We start from the raw sequence: 21,976 nt of genomic DNA, 5'->3' as shown, positions 1-21,976 counted from the left end.
GATGCCAGCAGTTGAACCGGGCAGGGCCTTTCTGCGTGGGAAATGTGTACCTTTCTATTCAAAACAGTTCCCTCTAGCGCTGTGTCAATTGCTCTGATTACCTGTTGGCTTCTAGGCCCATTTCAAAGTTATTTTTAAAGCTCTCCACAGCCCACGGCTCCCCTACTCGTTCGTCTCCTGGAACTCTGCCCATGCGCCAGCCCTCTCCTGAAGGTGCCCACTCTTAGGATGGTCCAAATGGCAGTAATTGGGTCGCAAGCTGCTTCTGTGGTGGACCTGGTCCACTGGAATGCGTGGCTAGGATTGTGCAGAGGGCATCTTTGCTCACTGCATTCAGGAAGGCTTATAATGCAGTTTTATTCTAGAGAGGGTTCAGTGGAAAGTAAACTGTTCTAGCTGATTGGGCTATGTCTACCCTGTCTATTGTCTTATCCTGTTTGTAGACAATTATATTTTGATGTGTTTGCAAGTTGTTGCTTTGTTAGCTTCCTTGTTGGACGTAAGGTGGGATATAAATATTTAAAATAAAATTTTACAATGACTGCACTCTGCATCTTTGTGTGTTTTTATAACAGAGAGAATGTAGCGCTCTTGTGTGTGGGGGGGGTCACTGTCCACCCCCTCCTCAGTCAGTGGAAATTTCCCCTTTGGAGTTCCTAACCCTACAGTGGAATTTCATGCAAAGTTACTCCTTTGAAACCAATGAACTTAAACTGGCATCACTCCACATAGGATTGCAGAGTTCGTGATGTTAAGGGAGAGGTAAAAGGAGGACAGTAAGGGTGGGGTTGTGTGTTACAATGAAAATGACAGCCCTGTATCAAGCTCTTCCCTCGCTCATGGTAGCAGCGAGTTTACGGTAGCTTAACCCATGTTTGACACTGCAATGGTGATGCGTGTTTTCCTGACCCCCGCTACATATCATTGGCTTCTGTGGCCTGGGCATTGTAACAATGTCAGGAAATTTGAACACGAGGAAAAGGAATTTGACAGTGGATTGTGGTTTTGGAAGGTAGCCTGTCATTCTTTGGAATATGTAGCTTTTCCCCAAGAAGTAAGGCACATACTAAGGGAAGGGGAGCGGTTGTGTGTTTTTATACATGGAGGTAATAAACCTCTACTTTGTATTATCCATAATGTAGTCTTGCTTGCAATTAACACAGCCTTTAAAAAAGTTTATATCTGCCTTTCTGTGGCATAGGTCAAAAGGGCTGTGTATGAACTTTACATCTCTTTTTTAACACAGAAAATATTAAAATGTTTAAAGTTGCAGACAAGTAGAAGTTTTATTGGATTAGAATTATACTCATGAATTATTCTTACTATTTCAGGACATGTTTCAAGGAGGTGATGAATTCTCTCAAAATGTGGCCAGCCACCTTGAAGAGATGGACACGTCTGACACCCAGTGGGGATGGTTTTACTTGGCTGAATGTGGCAAATGGCATATGTTTGAGGTGCTCATTCAAATATGTAAATAGAACATCCCATTCAACATTTGTTATCTTTACAATTTATCATTCTTCCCACTTTGCAGATGGGAAAGTGAGGCAAAAAATCTTGCCTGAAGCACAAAAACGCAGTAGTCAGCCCAATTTGTCACCGAGTACAGGCTCAGCAGGGAACAACAGCTTGCCCAGGGTCTCTGATGCATAGGACTGGAATCCAGTTCTCCTGGGGCTGTTCAGCTTCTCTTCATGGCGTCTGAGCATGCATATAATTGTCTTAATGGTTATAGGGTTTTAAGTATGAAGTAGTCTGTGGTAGATATGAGGAATCAGGGCTTGTCATTGTAGCAACCACAGTTTTGCAAACAGGCCTTTCAGCAAAACAATGTTAATGTGGGTTTCCAAGTGTGTTCTCAGCAGGGGGCAGCAGGCAACTCCAGCACCCGGGTGAGTTTACCACTACATTTGCAGTTCCAGGCAGGAAACCTGGATGCTTTATTGAGTCACTGGTCAACCACAGTGCATGGCTGCTGGTGGCCTGCATTCAGCATGGGAGGTGACAGGTTGGTAGCATAAAACCATTTCAAGGAAACATTCAAATCGAAGTCACAGGAAACATTTGAGGTCACAGGTTGGTAGCATAAAACCATTTCGAGGAAACATTCAAATCCTTTAATTTCCTTTGCCGTCAAGTCACAGCTGACCTATGGCAACTGTCGGGTTTACAAGGAGACATGTTCAGAGGTTGTTTGTGATCGCCTGCCTCTGCGGAGCAACTCTGGCCTTCCTTGGTTGTCTCCCAACCCAATTTTAGCTTCTGAAATCCAGTGAGACTGGGCTAGCCTGAGCCATTCAGGTCAGGGTTTGAATACTTCAATCAAATTTAGCCTTTGAGCAAGACATCCAGTCGTCAGGGGCAGTTTTTTAGGGGCCTTTGCTGCACTCCCCCCGCTTCTTTTTCAGTAGTGTCCCCCCCGTCTTCCCCTTGTACTTTGTTTTGATGTACTTCCACTTCAGTTTCTACGCCCTTGCTCTTCATTTTCTCCAAGTCGCATCAGTTCTTAACACACAAATGTAGCGTTGAATAAATTATGCAAACTGTTTAATCAGATTTAAATTTGGATAATTTTAGAGTAGGGAGATGGGTTTTCCTTGTAGCAGAAGTTGGGGAAGAGGGCTGTGGCAGAGTATATGTAGCAGAACTGGACACGAACTCACCTCTGTTCTCAAGAAGTTGCCTTGAGTGAGTATCTCTATCTCCTCTGCAGAGGGCAGTACCAATGTTGTCCTACCCTACAGGGTTTTTGCAAGAAGTAATATGATCAAGTATGTGTAGTATGCTAAAGTGCTATTTACTGGCTAAATGTTAAATCCCCAGTACAAAATCTTTCCAAATGTGCTATCTGCTTATTTTGAAGACCGATTCCAGTACTCAGTGTTCAGTGAGCACAGAGGACATTGAGAGGAGCTTCAGAATGAATCCAAAGGACCCTGTGTGCTTCACAACTGCAAAATTTAACTACAGATTAGACTTTTCAGGTATACATCTGTCTGTTTATACCGTTACAGATTTCTTGTGGTATAATCTGCCATCCTAGTTGTGAGAGGTCGGCAGCAACCAGCGTTGAGAGGCTCAATCAAAATTGGCACGACCGGAAGTGTCTCGATGCTGCCGCTGCTTACTTGACGTTTATGATTGTTCACACAGCTAAGCCTTTTGCTGTAGCTTAACTAAAGTCTTTTATCTAGGTTTTCTTTACTTGAAAAATGAATGACTATCTCACACAGGAGGGATCACAAAAGTTTATTTACTCCCCCCCACCCCTGAAGTAGATCAATTGCTGTGAAAAGTGGCTAAATTTCTAAATCTTGTATTTCACTGGAAAATACGTTATCTTACATAACCAGCCACTCAAAGCAATGATACAACTTTGAATTAAAATTCTTTTTATTGTAAATGCTTCAGTATTACAAATGAAAAAGTAAAATAATGTAAAATGTAAAAAACACAAAAATATATGTAGAATATATGAGAGTTAGATTACATGAAAAAATTAACAAATTTGAGCAAATTAGTACAGATCTGGATACAGGGACACAGTAAAAATTCAAACTGTAAATACCATCAAAGAGTCATGTTGGGGAGTCTTAGACAGCATACGAGCGTGCCTGAGACAAGATCTCCAACTACTTTACAGTTCTGAATCTCTATATATGCTTTCTAGAAATTGTGTACCATAAAAATTGTAAAATAATGTTTTGAGAAGTTATAATATTCCCATACATTAAAAGACATATTCTCATACATCAAAAGAAATAAAATGCATTAATCAGACAAAACTTCCTTTGATGAGCATTATCCTTAACTTTGATCTCATGTCAGATGGACAGATGATGTAGGCAATACAGATATCAAAATTTATTCTCAAAATAAAATTTCCACTTCACACATCCTTCTTCAAAGGCTATGGACCACAAAAGAGAAAACAAGTCATTATTAAATTTGCATCTACTGCATTTCCATCAAACTTTAAAGCCAGGTAAAAACCACACAGGCAGAAGAGTTCCCTATTCCCATTGGGGGGGGGGGAATGTAAGGAGAGTTTAAAGAGTTGCTTTTAACTTTTTTTCTCCTTGCTTTGCACTATCAGCAAGCCTGTCTGGCTTTTGTTCCCAAACATCTGATTTTTGCTGACCTCTCTTTCACTCCAGGCATCCTTTCCCAGCCATTCACTTAAATATTATTTAATGTATCATTCAGGAAAATCAAAAGAATCCATTCAAATCTATGTTTGTCAATAATCCATACTTTTAACCCTAAAAATATTGAAAACCATTACACCCCTGGAAAAGATTTAAACGTCATTTATTAATTGTTTATAAATTGTCCTCCCCTCCTCTGTTTCATCTTCCCAGCCAACCAGGGCTCGCTCCGGGTTCCTGTAGCCTTCCCCCCCCCCCCGCAGCCAAGGATAACTGTGCTTCCTCTTCAGCCCCCCCCCCGGTCTTCTCTAATCACGCCCCCTTCCATTTGGCCCCTCCCCTCTGGCTCTGCTCTTTCTTCATTAACCACACCCTTTTCCATTTCAAATTGCTTACTCTGATAAAGAGAAATCATACAAAGCTTTGCTTTCTTGGATGCATTGAAAATCCCAGAAAATTGTCACTCTGAGTACATCCAAAGTGTAAGAGCTTGGCTTTCAGTGGAAAAGTCGTGCAATTAATGTAGAAAAGAGCTCATGTTTTTCAAGTGCAGTATGTTTACAGTTCCCCAGAAGCAATCCAAGTCATTTCTGTTCCCTTATCACTTCCATTATGATTCATAAGACATTTACACCTGAGAAATAATTCCCACTATTCTTTATGATCAAGTTGGCTGTCACTTTTCATTGTAAACACACCTGGCCATTCTGACTGTTAAGTGCTCATATTACTTTACCTCACACCCTGAGCAACACCCCAGCAGCAGAGCCTTTTGCATCCTTGTGGAGACTGCACGGTTCTCTGCCTTGCCTGCAAGGAAATTCCTGGATCCTTTCCCCTTCCCCTCCTTGTTATGGGGCACAGCTGGCCACATCATTAAGAGTTCCTGCAGCTTCAACCAACCAGAACAGCACGCTGAATTTTGTACAAGTGGGGCAGACAGGAATGGCAACGGGCCCTACAATGGGAAGGGGGAATTGGCTGAAAAATTCACAAATTATCTAAAAGTAGCAAAACTTCAAGCATAAATCCACTACACTCATTACTTCGAATAAGAATCTATTCATTTCTAGAATAGGATTAAAAGTACATGCTCTATCTGAATTCTGAGCCCCTAAATAAATTAAGGCCTAATGACACAAGAGATTGTGCAAGCTTTCGAGTTCAGCAGGACTCTTTATCTAGATGTTAGAAAATAAAAATAGGTGGGTGGAGAGATGTTTCCGGCCATGAATTTTAAGATCCGTTCTTGCCCTCGTTCCTGTGTTAATGCAGGCAGGCAAGCAGATATAAGTGGTGCCCCTGGTATCAGGTTGCTCCTAGTTCCCATGACCAAGGAAAAACAAACTATGTTTCTCCCTTGAAATTATACAGGGCAGCAATTTTCCAGGTATCTTAGACACTGAGCAAGATTAACATATCTCAGTAGGATGAAAGATGAGAGCGAAGGATTTACTTAGAATATTAACAATTTTTGAAGTAAATTTAAGGTGATGTATGAGGTCTACAGTGGAAGCCCAATTGGATAGTTCTGCCTCTGGTGACTGGCTCAAGATCACCCAGCAGGCATCCCTGGTAGATGGAGTGCCGGGGGGCGGGGTTCAGACCTGGGTTTCCCATATCCTAGTTGATGCTCTAACCGTGCTGTGCTGCATGACACTGATTAAGGTGAAAATGCGCAGTTAAGGGGGGGGAAAGTGGGTGGGAGAGGCAGGAATAAATGTCCAGTGACTGAGGGGGTGGTCTGCACGCAGTGCACTGCTCATGACAAAGCTGACAAACTGCTTGGGTAGAAGACTAGCTGGGCACCACCACCACCCCTGCATGCTGCCAGCTTCCCTGTGCTCTCTGGAGGAAAGGAAAGGCACGTCTTGGGCTAGAGAAGGGCAGAGTAGAGCAAAGCATCAGTGACAATAAGGTGGTAACAAACTGAAATGGAGCGTTTTCCAGAGTGTTCCTTAATCCTAGAATCATAGAGTAGGAAGGGACCTCCAGGGTCATTCCTCAGTCTTTTATGGCAGCAGTTAAATTCAGAGAGATCAGCACAGTTTAGCTTTAATGGACAGGTTTGTGAACTGCTATTTAGATTAATTTGGGGGTAATAGTTGCAGTATGGTAAAACTGGACTTGACAAAGTGTGGACCATTTTCCAGACCTTGACTAACTTTCATTTGATATACAGGAATGAAACAAACTAACCTGACAACAGGAAAACAGCGTCCCATAAAACGAGCTCCATTTTCTATCACTGCTTTCAGGTAGGAAGTAAAGGTGAATTTAGCTTTCCTTGTTCTGCAGATTTACCTGTCTGGAGTCCTTCCATGCTCTAACAGGTTTTTCTTTCTTTCTGGAAAATGTAAATGGTTTAAAAAATGTAGTTCTGAGGATGTTCCAACAGCTCTTACATATAGCCTTAACTTAAACAGCTGAATATTGGAGTAGAGCGTTAGCTTCAGTGGAGATTAAATTTGGTCTTTAAGGTCTCTGTAATACTGGAGAAGAACGCAAAATAGGAAGTGACAATGTGCTTATTTCTTCTTTTGTATTTAAAGTTATATCTGTGAAAACCAGTCCATCCCCATACCTTCACATTGGGAGAATGTAAACTCTGAAGAACCCTTCCAGGTGAGACTTCAGCAGAATCTATTGAGTATGTGGCAAAGAACAGTTAACAGACATCAGTGAAGATTTACTGATGTCTCTCTTTCAGCTTATTCCTTTGCAAAAGCAGACCAACGAGTATGAAAAAGTTTCTAGTCGCTTTGGGGAAACAATGGAAGGGAATCGAATTAAAAGAATACATAGAATTCAGAATCTAGACTTGTGGGAATTTTTTTGCAGGTAAGAAAGTTTCCAGTGTGATTTTTGGCCTAAACACCCCAAATGGAATCATTGTCCACTTTAAAAAACCTATTAGTATTTACATTTGTCTAATTTTGCAGGCATAAAATGCCTGTTCCATAAATTGGTAAATTGTCCCCTGTTGGCCAAATGACGCTCTCTCATGAATGCACGCCTGCTGTTTCCATGTCTCCTCCCCCACCTCCCTGGGGACATCATTGGAGGTGACGCATAATAGAATGTCCTTGTCCTCCACTTCCCCCCACCCCCCAAGTGGGATGGGGGAATGCTGGCCGTGGGGATGTCACGTGGCTTCTTTAATGAAGCATTGCCAAAGTAGTGCTGGACAGTGGCAGCCACACGTTCATGGTAGCACGTGGCTTGGGACTGGACCAGTAGCTCAGTGCAAGAAGACAAACCATTTGATGCCACAGGTTACAGCAGCTGCCTTCCCAGAGAGAGCACGACGACGCAAAGACCACTTCAAATGGGAGTCCTGCGAGAGCAGGTATCTGAGGAGGAGGAGGCTGGATTTTCTCTTGTTGAAGGAACTCTGCAAGACTAACAGATTCCCCTGAAGGCACCCGTTAGCAAACCATGTAGGGAATTTAACTAACAAGATATATTTTTGCTTTCACCACTGGTTTGGGGCTTATTTTTTATCTCTTAGTGACTGGTGCGACCCTTTTATTTTCTCCTTTCATGTCGTAATGCAGGACAGATTGGCACCACCACCACTCCTCTAGGATGTCCCTTTAGTGCAGTTAGCCAAGCAGTCCTGGGGTCCGGCTATGCTGGGGGCTGTTTTGGCGTAGCTGTAGGATGCTGTAAGGTGTTCTGCCCTCAGAGAAATAACAGAGAAATATCATGAAAAACCTGGGGCTGTAGGACCAGCACTGCCTGCCAATCTCAGAGCAGAATGCTGACAACACCCCATGTATATGGAAAGAGCCAGTCCACGCACACAGTGATGCTGGCACACCTCTGTGACATCACCATGCCCCAGCATATATGTGCTCATGCACACACCGCAGAACATAGGTGGTGTAATGCAACACAGCACACTCAGCTCTACAAAGAATTGTGAGGCAATCAGTAGAAGTCCCGTGAATACCGTCATCCCTGCAAATGGGGTCCAAGTTACCTCTTGGAGGAAAGAACTTCTGACAAGGCAAATGCAGCCCGCATGGTGGATAGACTAGGACCTAGGAGGCTCAGGCTGCAATCCCCACTGAGCCATGGTAGTCACTCTTTCAGCTTAGCCTACCTCTCAGGATTGCTCTGTGGATAAAACGGAGGAGGTGAGGATGGTGGTGTAAGTTGCTTTGTGTCCACATTAGGGAGAAAGCAGGGTATGGATTTCTAAATAAATTTAAACAAGCATAGGCAATCAAAGAGACATCAGGCCAAGCAAATTGGCCAGTCCCAGAAGGAAAGGCCTTGAGCTGTGAAGCAGCGCCGGCTCTGCATGTCGGAGGCCCTCAGTTCAAGCCCAGCCTGGGAAGAGTCTCACCCCCCAAAGGCACAGCTGGGATTTTACACCATCAGACCTGACCAGTGGGGCCTGGGTGCTCATGCTGATTGGCTTTCCTCAGACCACCTTTCATCTTGCTCAGCTCTGTCCAGCCAGACCGCCCCCAGATTGATGAGTTTAATTATTGTTGCTTGCTGCTGATAATCTCAGTAACCATTGAGCTCCATCGACACCACCCACCACGCTGCAGATCTCCCGTCTGTGAGGGTGCCGTCAACAGGGCAAGGGCTTAGCCGCATCACAGGTTCAGTTACCTGCATAAACTACTCAATCCTGCTGAAAGAAGAAACTCTGTTGTCTGAGTGTATACTCTGTCATAATTAATTGGGTTCCAGAAAACATGCATTTTAGATTTACAAGGGGAGGACTTGCAGGGACATCTCATTTTCTCCTCCCCCACTCTTTCCTCTTACCCTTCCCTGAAACCCCCAATCTCCCCCTTTCCTGCTTTCTTCTCTCCTTCCCTTTGCCAGCAAACCTGCTTTTATCTGCACCCTGGCAGCCTCTCCCAGGGAAAGTTCTGGCTGAGTTGTGCACTGCTGGGCGCCAGGCCAGGCCCAGTTGCATAGTTGGGGAACCAGCAAGGACTCGCAAAGGGCCTCTCATTTGCCCTTGTATCCTTTTCCCCACACTACTTCCTCTTTCCCTCCTCCTGGTAGCCCACATATTTTCAGATTCTCTGCTTCCCTGTCAACTTCCCACTCACCAACCAACCTGTCTCTCCTCCATTTTATCATAACAACCCTGTGAGATAGGTGACGTTGAGCGCTTATGACTGACCCCCCATGTCATCCAGCCAGCTTACATGGCAGAGTAGAGATTTGAACCTGGGTCTCCCAGATCCTAGTCTGAAACTCTAACCACTATACTACAGTGGCCTTTGTGGGGGGGGGGGGAGGCTGTTGTTGCACACGAGTGAGCAGCCAGGTCCTGCAAATCACATGGTATCTAGATGCCCAGTGGTTGCTGTCAGGCCTGGCACTGGCAAGGGCCCTGCCCCCCTCCCCCACTCGGGACTTCCTTGGTGGTCTCCCATCCAAGTACTCAGCAGGGCCAACCCTTCTTAGTTTCTGAGATCTCACAAGATCATGATCGCTTGGGCCATCCAGGTCATCAGATAATGGTAATTTCTATGTATATTGTAGACATATACAACATTATCAAGGTTTTTTTTGGTTTAAATGTAAATAATTTTGGCACCACTTAATATGCTATCTTGTGTTTAATGATATGTTATTTGAGAGTTGAGTGTTTTCACTGTTATTTAGCTTAACTTGAGATCCAAAGTGCGGGTGTCATCCTGCCTGATAAGAACAGAAGAGGAACCTGCTGGATCAGACCAGCGGTCCATTTAGTCCGGCACAGTGTTTCCTACAGCGACCAGCCAGTTGCCCTGGAGTTCCAAACAAACAAGGGCATGGAGGCTCAGGCCCTCCGCTGACATTGCCACCTGGCGCTGAATGTCTGCAGCTGGAAGCAGAGGTTCGTCTATGATCTTCTGTGCAGTCCCACATTGGGACTGCGCGTGCGCAGGCCAACCACGGAAATGATTCTTTTAGCTTCATTTAGATAGATAGGGGGCGTCTTCGCCACTGCGCATGCATCCGCTTTCCCACCTGATGACGTGGCGTACTCCGACGGCGCCCCCCTCCCTCAGTTCGTTCTTTGCCGCCAAAGTAAAAGGACGTTCTTAACAGCTTCGCTTTTATCATGACAAAGAGTTTTCTAGAAATGGCGCAATCAGTGCTCTTTAAAAAGTGTCTACAATGCGACACAAAAATGACCAGGACTGATGAGCACTCGCTATGTCTGCTTTGCCTTGGTGAGTCTCACAACGTGGCTACATGTAAATCCTGTTTGCAATTTACCCCGAAGACCCGTGCCGATAGGGCCTCTCGACTTAAAGCTTGGTTATATGAAAAGGTTCTATCTGGATCTCAAGTGCCGGCTTCGCAGTCATCAGCTGAGCAAGACCAGATGAGTCTGTTGGTTCCGTGCAGTCGGATCCGAACTCATCCTCCGCTTCCAAGTCCCGCCCAAGATCCTCGGGTCCGTCTGACAAAGGTAGAAGCACTTTGGAACCGCCGCCTAAGAAGGCTTGGTCTAAGACTAAACATTTGAATAAGAAACAGAAAGAGACAAAAGAGTCCGGTCCTGGTCCCAAGGGCTCTTCGGAACCGGTGCTCAGAGAGGGCGAGGATACTCCCCCCCTCCTCATACCCCTTCACCACATTTTGAACGGGAGTCTTCAGATTCAGAGGTTGATTTGTCTGATTTCCTATTGAAAGAAGTTCATGATGTGTTTCAACCACCATTTACCAGTGAGCAACCGATGCCGGCTTCGGACTCCACTGAAAATCAGAACAGACAACCTACCGTTCCAACAATGCCTCAATGGTGGCCACCTCAGTGATATTGACCTATTCAATCAGCACCTTGGCAGGGATACCCCTACCCACCGTGGGGTCCTCTTCAGTCCCGACAACAACAGCAGGTGCCTCCTTGGGCTGGTTCTAATTCTCAGCACGATGTCTTACCCATACAGGATCATCGCTTATCCCTGGGTACCTCGGACTCAGAGCAGGACTCTCATTCAGTCCATTCCGAGCTCTGTTTGAAAGAACCTTCGGAACCTACCCCAGACTTAGCATTTGGTGACCATCTCCCAGGTCCCTCAGGAGAGGAGATTTCCAACTTTTCTGACCAAATGTCTAGAGCAGCTAAAGCCCAAAGCCTAAGGAAAAGTTTTTGCCTCCCTTGTTTTCTTAAGCTTTGACTTCTACTGCTTTTCTGGTCCTTGAGGACTATGGATATGGCAAGAAGAGTTTGGGAAAGCCCAGCCTCCACTCCTTCGACTTCCAGGAAGGTAGACAACATGTATAAGGTCCTTCCTACTGGTTGTGAGTTTTTATTTTCTCATCCAGCACCATCCTCGGTAATTGTTGCTGAGTCTCAAAACAAACGTCTGGGCAGCCATTCTACCCTATCTGATAAGGACAGTAAACGTATTGATGTCCTTAGTAGAAAGGCCTATTCATCTGACGCCCTTGGATTTCGGATTGGGAACTATCAAGCTATAATGTCAGCTTATCACCTGTTTCTGTGGGGAAAGATTTCTGCTTACCTGGATAATCTCCCAGAGGAGCAGAAGTCGTTGGCCAGAGTAGTGATATCGGAGGGAACACAACTAGCCAGGCACCAAATGAATGCTGGCAGGCACTCTTCAGAGTCAGCTGCCAGAGGCATGGCTGCTTCATTCTCTTTACATAGATTTGCTTGGCTGCGCTCTACAGCTTTGTCCCATGATGTGAGGAGCACTATCGAGGACTTACCTTTTGATGGCAAAGGTTTATTCTCTTCGACCACTAATGACACTCTCAGTCAATTAAAGAAGGAGAAGTAAGATGCCAGGTATATGGGAGTGACCACTCAGGCAACTTTCAGAGGCCTCTTTATGGCTATGGGGTAATATTTACCAGCCAAGGTTCCAGAGACCTCCATCGCCCAGCTCGGATGGGCAGCAGCGGTCCTTCCAGTCGTTCCAGCATCAGAACAGGTGGAGATACCCCAGGTCTCGCTCCTCTGCCCCAAGATCTCAGTCACCTAGGGGACAAGGCCCAAAGCCATCCTTTTGACTGCAGGAAAAGGGGGGAAATGCTGATTGTGTGTTTGGCGACCGTTTAGCCTTTTTTGTTTCAGTTTGGTCTTGTACAACCTCTGATTCTTGGGTTTTGCACCTCATACAGCATAGTTATTCGTTAGAATTTCAGCATATGCTTAGGTTGGGCCTTCCCCCACTAAGCATGGGTCCACGATTGTCTTCAGCCTTACAAGAGGCCCTGAACAACCTAATTAAAAAAGGGGCAGTTCAACCTGTTACAGTTCCCCATCAGTTGCGGGGTTTTTATTCCCATCTGTTTGTAGTTAGCAAAAAAGATGGCAGGTTACACCCAATTCTTGATTTGAGATGTTTGAACAAGTGTTTACAGTACAAAAAGTTCAACATGCTTACTGTTCAAAATGTTTTGCAATTATTAAAAGTTGGTTGGTTATATATTATTATTGACCTCAAGGACTCTTATTTTCATGTTTCTATTCGGGAAGACCGCAGATATTTGGGGTTTGTTGCAGGAAACAAGATCTTTCAGTATGCAGTGCTGCCTATTGGTTTATCTACAGCCCCTCGAGTTTTTACTAAGTGTATGGCCGTGGTAGTGGCACACCTCCGTACTAAGGGTTGTGTAATTTTTCCTTACTTGGACGATTGGCTAGTGACAGCCCCATCGGCTGAGCAGCTAGCCTCTCAGAGGGAGGTTATACTAGATTGCTTGGAATCCTTGGGTCTCATGGTGAACCACAAAAAGTCTGCACTCGTCCCGGCTCAGACTGCTAGGTTCGTGGGTACCCTTTTAACCTCCACTTTGGGTAAGGCTGTTTTACCTACGGATAGGACCAGTAAACTTTCAAACATGGTTAGATCTTTCCAGAAGAAGAGGCATCAATCTGCGTTACGAATTCAAACACTGTTAGGTCTGATGGCCTCTACAACAGCTGTTATTAGATCTGCCCGCTTACATATGAGGCCCCTCCAGAACTGGTTTGTTAGGAAGTTCAAGCCCTTGAGTCAGTCCCAGGAAACTAAATTTTCAGTCCCTAGGCCGGTGTTACGTACCCTGTTATGGTGGTCTCAAATGGAGAATTTAACTTTGGGGTTTTCCTTTGGGGTGTTCACTCCCGATGTGGTACTCACATCGGATGCTTCATTGATCGGCTGGGGCGCCCATTGTCAAGGGTTCTCGGTTCAGGGGTTGTGGGCCCCTCACGAGGTTGCTCTGCACATTAATATTCTAGAACTACGAGCAATTCGTTATGCTGTTATGTCTTTCACAGAGCTCCTGTGCAACAACGCGGTGCTCATCCAGACAGACAACATCACCACAATGTTTTATCTAAACACAAGGGGGCACGGTTTCCCTCAGCCTATGCAGAGAAGCAGAGAACATATGGGAGTGGGCATTGCTGCACAACGTTTCACTACAAGCCATCCATATTCAAGGAATAAAGAATATCAGGACAGATTCATTGAGCAGAATATTTTCCCCTCACCATGAGTGGTCCCTCAAATGGGATTACGTTCTACCCATCTTCCTAGAGTGGGGGATCCCCGAAGTGGATCTGTTTGCCACTTCCCAGAATGCAAAAGCACCTCTTTTTTGCTCCAGGGCAGGCCACAATCTGTGGTCTCTAGGGGACGCATTCCTGAGGCCTTGGGTGGGGGCTCTTTTTTACGCCTTCCCCCCAATACCTTTGATCACCAGAACACTGGCGCAAATTCAGGCTTATATGACTCATTGCATTCTAATAGCCCCCTACTGGGCCAGGCAAGTGTGGTTCACAGAGCTGAAGAACCTAGCACAGGACAATTTCAGACACCTTCCGTCGGAGCCAGACCTTCTGTCAGTAGGACAGATGCAACATCAGGAACCAGGCATGCTCCATCTGACAGCATGGCTCCTAAACTCTCCACAGTGAAACTTTCTGACCAGAAGTGACCCATTTCGAAGTGGTTTTGAATTCTAGGAAGCCTTCCACTAGGGCGTCCTATGCTTTTAAATGGGAATGTTTTTCCAAATGGGTCAATTCTACAGATTATTTTCCGTCGTCATGTCCGCTGCCGTTAGTTTTAGATTATTTACTGTCCCTTAAGAGAGGAGGGTTGGGGTTATCCTCTATTAGAGCACATTTGGCAGCCTTGTCAGCATTCCATGTGGGGGTGAATGGATGTTCCCAGTTTTCCCATCCCACGTCTAAATTGTTTTTAAAACGTTTGGCAAACATGTTTCCCACGATACATATTCCAGTGTCCCAGTGGTCCTTGTCCTTAGTTTTGGCCCAGTTAATGCTACCTCCTTTCGAAGCTATGGATAGGATTTCTTTAGCATGCCTGTCTTACAAGGTGTGTTTTTTTGGTGGCCATTACGTCGGTGCATAGAGTGGGTGAACTCGCCGCCTTAAGATGTCACCCCCCTTTTGTTCAATTTTACCCTTCTAAGGTAGTGTTACACACGAGCTATGATTTTAAGCCCAAGGTCGTGTCCGAATTTCATCTCTGACAGGACCTATCATTTCCTGTGTTCTTTTCAGACCCTCAGTCTGAGGCAGAGAGAATACTTCATTCTTTAGATGTTAAAAGGGCTTTATGATATTATTTAAGTCATACAAAACAGTTTTGTAAATCGAAGGCTTTGTTTGTTTTGCTGGCCCCAAGAAAGAGGATGCTGCTCCTCCCCAGTCTCTTTCCAGGTGGATAGTGCAGACGATAAGACAGTGCTATGGGAAGGCTGGTGAGAGGTGTCCCAAGTCCTTACAGGCCCATTCTACTAGAGCCCAAGCTTCTTCGGCTACTTTTTGGAAGAGAGTTTCCATCAGGGAGATTTGTAGAGCTGCTACTTGGGCTTTGTCAGAGACCTTCGTGAGGCATTATGCTGTCGATGTGGACGCCAGACAGGATGCAGCTGTGGGGAAAGCGGTTTCACAGTCATTGTTTGGCTGAGAGCTCATCCCCCGCCTCCGGGTGAGTTTGCTATATAATCTCCCAATGTGGGACTGCACAGAAGATCGTAGATGAAAACAGAGTTGCACTTACCTGTAACTGCTGTTTGTCAAGATGTCTTCTGTGCAGGCACACATCCCACCCTCCTGCCCCTCGGAGAGCTCGCAACTGTGTGTTTATATTTTTGCTTTAGAAGCCTCTTTGAGAGGGCAAAGAACAGAACTGAGGAAGGGGGGCGCCTTCGGAGTACGCCATGACATCGGGCGGGAAAGCGGACGCATGCGCAGTGGCTACGGCACCCCCTAACTATCTAAATGAAGGTAAAAGAATCATTTCCGTGGTTGGCCTGCGCAAGCGCAGTCCCAATGTGTGCCTGCACAGAAGACATCTTGACGAACAGAAGTTACAGGTAAGTGCAACTCTGTTTTCCCTTTAGCCACCGTGGCCAGGAGCCACTGATAGACCTTAATCTCCTTTTAAAAGCCATCTGTGCTCATGCCCATCACCGCATCCTCTGGCTGTGAATTCCACATTTTAATTCCTCCAACCCCCTAATCATCTTGGCTGCTCTCTTCTGCACTTCTTCCTGCTCTGCAGTATCCTTTCATAGACAAGGCAACCAGAATTGCACTCAGTATTCTAAATGAAGCCACACTTTGTCATTATTCAAGGGCATTGCAGCAGTGGCTGTTTTATTACCCACGACATAGAGTTTGCCTTCCAAGGCCTGCAGTCCTCCTCTGTTTGTCAGCTTGTGACTATTTATGCAAAGCTTTTCATGCAAAGCTCTTTCTCCAGCACCCCCAGCACCAGCATTCCTACTTGAATGTTCCAAAGCGTGTGTATCCCAAGAGCACGAGAGAGAGATTTCCCAGTGAGTTTAACACTGCAAGTTCCTGATTTACATGCCTGGCAACTGCCTGCATAATTGTCCATCACGGATGCAAGGCCTGCACCACAGGGAGGCCAGCAGCTTTCCCGCTCCTCCAGCAGTGGCTGTTTCAAGGTGGAATCCATCAGCCCACCGCCAGTCCCACTGGGCAAGGGCCTGCCTCACTTTCCACATTGGGAAGCTGCTCAGGAGAGCCACGAGTGGCGCGTGGAAGAGCCACTGAGCGAGTATCAGTGTTCTGAATCACAGATAAATATTTGGTGTAATCATTTGAAGTTGATAAGAATTGAGTAGTAGTTTGTGTGTTTTCCTTTACTACATGATGTTGCATTTAAAGAGGGGGATGTTCTAATATCTGTTGTTGTGTTGCCTGGTTTGGGGACGTTCCAACTGGGTATGCAACTGCCGAAAAATTCATAAACATTGTTAAAAACCCACGTAGTTTGTTCAGCCTTGCAAATAAGCCCCCCAAAGTTACTTGCCTGCCTGCCTGCCTGCTCAAACATTCCTTGAGTAGCCACTTGTCTCCTCAGATCATTAACTTTTGTAAAACATCTCTGTGTCATTTCTTACTTGCAATAGGTAACCAGGCAACTTTCTGGATATGAGCCTGCACGCGTGCTTGCAAAGCCTTTTGAAGTCACTATATTTGGCCTTAAAGTAACCTTTTTCATTAGCGATTTCTTTAGCTCCCTAGTCAGGTGTTTGCTGTTTGCAGCAAATCCATCTGCTAGGCAGACAGGTGTGCCTGCCCTCCACCTGTGGTCTCAAGCAGTGTCGTCCGTTCTGGAACACGTGGAGTCCATCATCACATTCTGTTGCAGCTGAATATGTCGCAGATCTATAAGGGAAACCTCCTCTGCTAGTCTTTGCTCTTGCCTTTATATTATGTTAGTGTTCTGTCTCCTTGACAACTTTTTTTGTACAGGAAAAAGAACCAATTAAAGAAGAAAAGAAGGGTCTTTTTCATTAATGAGCAGATGTTGTTTCATGGCACCAGTGGCGAATTTGTGGAAGCTATCTGCATTCATAACTTTGACTGGAGAATCAATGGCATGCATGCTGCTGTATATGGAAAAGGTAAAGGGCTGAATTTAAATTGCTTTTTTCTTACAACTTTTATTGATTCATTTAAAACATTTGTGACCCACTTTTCTGCCCAGTTAGCACTGTCAAGGTGGGGAACAGTTACGAGATGTTAAAATCAGCATTAAGAACAATACATATACATAAAATAGCAAACTAAACAGGAACGAGGGCCATTAAAGGAACACCAAAAGAGACAAAAAAAGTCTTCACCTGCTGGTAGAAGACAATGGTAGGGGGGCAGACAAATATCCCCGGGGCAGGAATTTCATAATTTCAGTGCCATGATAGATAGAGGCCCTTTCTTGCGTTGGCCACCCCATAGTCTCAGATGGGGGGGCACCCTAAGCGGGGTCTCCTAAGATGAGTATAGTAGGTTCATATGGGAGTGCACAGTCCTTAAGGTATGGCGCCCTCGAGCCATAGAGTGCTTTTAAAGGTCCCTGAATTGGGCCCAGAAGCAATTTGGGAACCGGTGTTAGGTTGAACAAGATTGGAGTGATGTGACCCCTACAATCCACTTCCGTCAGCATTGTGGCCACTCCAGTCAGTATTTTGTACCAGTTGTAGCTTCCAGACACTTCAAGGGCATACCCCCCCCCCACAGAACACATTGCAGTAGTCCAATTTCAATGTTACCAGGACAACAAAGTCTTTTTTTACCCAAGGAGGGCTGCAGCTGGCTCACTAGCCAAAGGCTGGTGGATGGTGCTCCTGACTCCACTGCCACCTGCTTCTCCAGCAGGAGGGCCCAGGTCCAGCAGCACCTCCAGGCCATGAACTTGATCATCTAGGGGGGAGTTGCAACCCCATCCAGAACAGGGGGCACTTCAGTTCCTGGGGCAGACCTTTGGGTAATTGGGACAATGTTCCCTCCATGGCAAATTCATGGGAATGGTCCATGCAGTGTCCTTCGCTCAGGGAGTTATACTTCCGATGACTAAAGGATGGGGGTGACTCTCCTGTTCTGCTTGTGATCTCCTGGGGGGGGGGGAGCAGGGTTCGGTTGGCCACCGAGAGACAGCAGTGGGACGATGCCGACCTTTGCTCTGAGCCTAGACAGCAAGGTTTACGCACTTCCTTTTGTTGTACTTGCATCAGAGCCAGTATTGGTGTCCTGGGTGGGATAAGATTGTGACCGGAGGGCATAGGGGAAGGGTCTTGACATGGCCACTCAAGCCCCTTGACAGCAGTGGTGCTTTTGTGTGCCTGGAATAATTCCCACATAGCCATCCCAGTCTTGAAGAGAACAGGGCACCGTGTTGGGGCTTCTGTGTGTGGTTAGACCTTCCGTATCTGAGCAGTGGAGCCTCTGGGGTGTGGTGAGTGTGTGTGCAGACTTCCAAGCCCCGCCTCTGCTTATTTTTATGCCACATTTTCTATTACTGTGCCCACCTGCTTGATATTTGCTCCAGCAGTGGCCTGGGCTGTCGTATGTGTGTGGTTTGAAAGTAGGGCAGAAGGATGAAGTCAGGTAACTTCCTCCTAAGCCTGTTGTCAGCTAGAGAGATCTCCGGTGCACAGCAAGTCCCAGCACGAGGCACTATGGAATAGAAAAGGACAGCTACGTGTTGACTTTTCTTCCTTCTGTCCCCTGAAGTTTGTATTTATTTACGCACTTTATTTATAATCTGTCTTTTTCAATGGGGCTAAAGCAGATTACAGCTAATTAAACAACTAAAAGCAGTGCTGAGAACAGTATAATATATATAGCCAACCATAGTAAATTAAAGAACATCGCACAAAAACATAATTCAGACAGTAATACAGTAGTTACCGAACTGTAGAGCCATGCGATACCATATGTCATAAAGCTGGATTACAAAACAAGAAGGGCAGGGCAATGAAACAACCTGACGTAGACGACGAAGCGTGTCTTAGTTCCACTGACTCCTCTGAATGGAAAGACAGGAAGGGATGTTGTGAAGCGGTGCGTTTTCCCACTCCTGCCCCTCCTGGCATCCTGCGTGGTGGGCTGTGGAAGGAGGGCCTCATGTGAGCATATTAATGCAGACAGGTGGGGAGGAGAAGGGAGAGTGGCGTGGGGTGATGGTTTTGGGCAGTAGCTCCATATTCTTCATCATGTCTTCTGCCCTAAGTAGGCGGAACAAATATATTTCTAGACTATGCTGAAGCACCTCTCTCTTTCTGTAGGGACGTATTTTGCTAGGGATGCATCATATTCAAGCCGTTTCTGCAAAGACGACATGAAGCACAGCAATACGTTTCAGATTCATGGTGTTGATCTACAACTTCACATGTTCAGGAAGCATAAAGTGATGTTTCTTGCTCGTGTATTGACTGGAGACTATATTACTGGGGACTCCAAATATGTGAGACCACCTTCAAAAGATGGGAGCTTTGTAAATCTGTATGACAGTTGTGTGGACAACACTTGGAATCCAAAGATTTTTGTTATCTTTGACGCCAACCAGATCTATCCAGAATATTTAATAGAGTTCAGCTGAGACTTTGGGGGGGACGGACGGATCTGTTGGATTTCCCCCCCTCTTTTTAACTGGTGGCCCGTTACTACTTGTAAAGAAAATAAAAGTTCTTTAGCAGGTAAATGTGTAGCAGCAAGTTAAAATAGAGATGTGGCTCGCTCCACCCTTCACATCATTTAGATTTCCAAATACTAGAAGTCTAAACATCACTGCCAGGGCACTGCGTTATATTCCACTGGTGAGCTTGAGAATGATCATGTCAAATAGGAATTGATAATCTTAGACAACTGCTTTTGTTAGCTTTTCCCACAATCTTATCAAAAACCAGCTGTAGCATTAAATTGACAGGCATTACAGAGTCAGGAAAGACTGCAATAGAATTATAGCATCTAGACCCAATTAGTCATTTCTTGCAATAAATTCCAAAGCAGTCTGTTGGAGCAAAGATTTAAAAAGAGTGTTACATTACTTTAAACACTAGACAGTGTTTTGTGGCATAAAATGCCATGGACTAGAGCTGACTTCATCATGTGCATGAAGTGTGTTCTCAGGTTGCAGATGCTTATACATTAGATAAAGGGGAACTGTAAACAAAGTGGCAATGCAATGCATGAAGTACTGTCTAGATAGATAGCAATGATAATGTTTATCACGTGGTGTGGCAGAGGAGTACAAGGCCGGAGAAATGCTTCCCAGGGGGAAAGTTGGCCCAGACCCACAGATTCCCTGCAGGAGCTGCCCGGGATGCCTGGGTGTAGCCGGCTTCAATCAGCTGGGCCACAGAAGGAGAGCTTTTTCAGTTGAAATGGATTTCCCCAGGGCTGTGGCGTGGGCAGGGGGAGAGAGGGCAGAACATGTGCTGGGGGGTGGGGGTCCAGTCCTTGGGCTGCTCCTGAAGAATGGCCACTCTGAGACACTTGGGGTGGGGGAAGGAGGGGGGAGCTGGAGGAAGGGAGCTCAGCCATGGGAACTGAGGGGACTTTCCTGGAATACTGGAATAGAGGGAAGCTCCCGTGGCTCCTCTGGCTCAAGTATCCGTCCAAGCAGCCAGCCTAGGGAGAGTTCAGGCTTGATTTGATCTAAAACCCACTTAGTTGTCTTTCTGGCAGTCCATGATATCCGCAACACTCTCCTCCAACACCACATTTCAAAAGGAATCTACTTTCTTCCTGCCAGCTTTCTTCATTGTCCACCTTTCACAACCATACATAGTAATGTGGAATACTATGGCATGAATTAACTTGATCTTGGTTGCCAGCAACACATCCTTACCCTTAAGAATCTTTTCTACCTCCTTAATGGCTGCCTGTCTCAATCTCCTCCTGCTTTCTTGGCTGCAGTCTCCCTTGTGGTTGGTGGTGGAGCCAAGGAATAGAAAATCTTTAGCAATATCAATTTCTTCATCATCAACCTTAAAGTTACATAATTCCCCAGTAGTCATTACTTTTGTCTTCTTGATGCTCAGCTTCTGCACTTTCTGCTTTCACCTTCAGCAGTAGTCATTTCAAGTCTTCTTGAAGCTGTTCTTGAGCCTTGCAAAGACATTTTAAACAAGTGGCAGTCGGCAATACTCTCGGCATGCAAGAAAGGGCCACGAGAGCCAAGCACTGGCGTAACCCTTCCTGCCCTCCCTCTCATAATCTGCCTAAATTCACAGAATCAGCATTGGTGACAGATGGCCATTTAGCTTCATCTTTAAAATCTCCAAAGAAGGAAAGCCCACCACCTCCCGAGGAAGCCTTTTCCACTGAGGAACCGCTCTGACTGTCAGGAAGTCCTAATGTTTAGTTGAAAACTCTTTTGATTTAATTTCAACCCATTGGTTCTGGTCTGACCTTCTGGGGCAACAGAGAGCAACTCCACACCATCCTCTATAGGACAGCCCTTCAAGTACTTGAAGATGGTTATCATATCACCTCTCAGTCGTCTCCACTCCAGGCTAAACATACCCAGCTACTTCAAACTTTCCTCATAGGACTTGGTCTCCAGACCCCTCTGGACACGTTACAGCTTGTCTACATCCTTAAATCATGGTGCCCAAAACTGAACACAATACTCTAGGTGAAATCTAACCAGAGCAAAGTGATACCATCACTTCATGTGATCTGGAAACTACTTTTGATACAGCCCAGAAACGTATTTGCCTTATTAGCTACCTCATCACACTGCTGACTCATGTTCAGTGTATGGTCTACTGAGATCCCAAGATCGTTTTCGCACCTACTACTGCCAAGACAAGTCTCCCCCATCCTATAATTATGCATTTGATTTTTTTCTACCTAAATGCAGAACTTTACATTTATTTCCATTGAAATTCATTTTGTTAGTTTTTGTCCAGTTTTTCAGCTTGTCAAGATCATCCTGAGAAAAAGTAGGGATTGAGCAATTCTGCCCTATCTTCATCACCTGTTACAATTTCACTTTCCTGTCCCTGCAATGGGCCTACCGTGTCCTTCTTTTCTTACTCTGAAT

At 45.5% G+C, this 21,976-nt stretch overlaps 1 protein-coding gene across 3 annotated transcripts; it reads left to right on the top strand.

Annotated features, from left to right (window-relative positions):
- The first annotated feature begins 1,334 nt into the window (after positions 1–1,334).
- On the top strand, positions 1,335–19,558 carry PARP11 (poly(ADP-ribose) polymerase family member 11). Of its 3 annotated transcripts, none has more exons than XM_056855401.1 (7): positions 1,335–1,457; positions 2,867–2,987; positions 6,334–6,409; positions 6,704–6,776; positions 6,862–6,992; positions 16,900–17,051; positions 19,212–19,558. In XM_056855401.1, exons 1-7 carry the CDS (start codon positions 1,335–1,337, stop codon positions 19,523–19,525), a joined length of 990 nt encoding a protein of 329 aa, XP_056711379.1. In that variant the 3' UTR covers positions 19,526–19,558. The 3 variants fall into 3 exon arrangements, with proteins under 3 accessions (XP_056711379.1, XP_056711381.1, XP_056711380.1); XM_056855402.1 differs by having other exon boundaries at positions 1,387–1,457; positions 2,892–2,987; XM_056855403.1 differs by lacking the exon at positions 2,867–2,987 and having other exon boundaries at positions 1,377–1,457.
- Positions 19,559–21,976: the final 2,418 nt, after the last annotated feature.

This window comes from Euleptes europaea, chromosome 9, assembly GCF_029931775.1.
Source record: "Euleptes europaea isolate rEulEur1 chromosome 9, rEulEur1.hap1, whole genome shotgun sequence".
Taxonomy (NCBI): Eukaryota; Metazoa; Chordata; class Lepidosauria; order Squamata; family Sphaerodactylidae; genus Euleptes; species Euleptes europaea.
Note: the sequence above shows the minus strand (reverse complement) of the source record. Positions and strands in the feature narration are given on the sequence as shown.

Bases quoted from the DNA above. Each gene is read 5' to 3' on its own strand.
- PARP11 (XM_056855401.1), top strand. From the start codon at position 1,335: ATGTTTCAAGGAGGTGATGAATTCTCTCAAAATGTGGCCAGCCACCTT. The intron at 6,993-16,899 runs GTAAGAAAGTTT...TTTTTTGTACAG, and splicing joins TTGTGGGAATTTTTTTGCAG to GAAAAAGAACCAATTAAAGA. The intron at 17,052-19,211 runs GTAAAGGGCTGA...CTCTTTCTGTAG, and splicing joins TGCTGCTGTATATGGAAAAG to GGACGTATTTTGCTAGGGAT.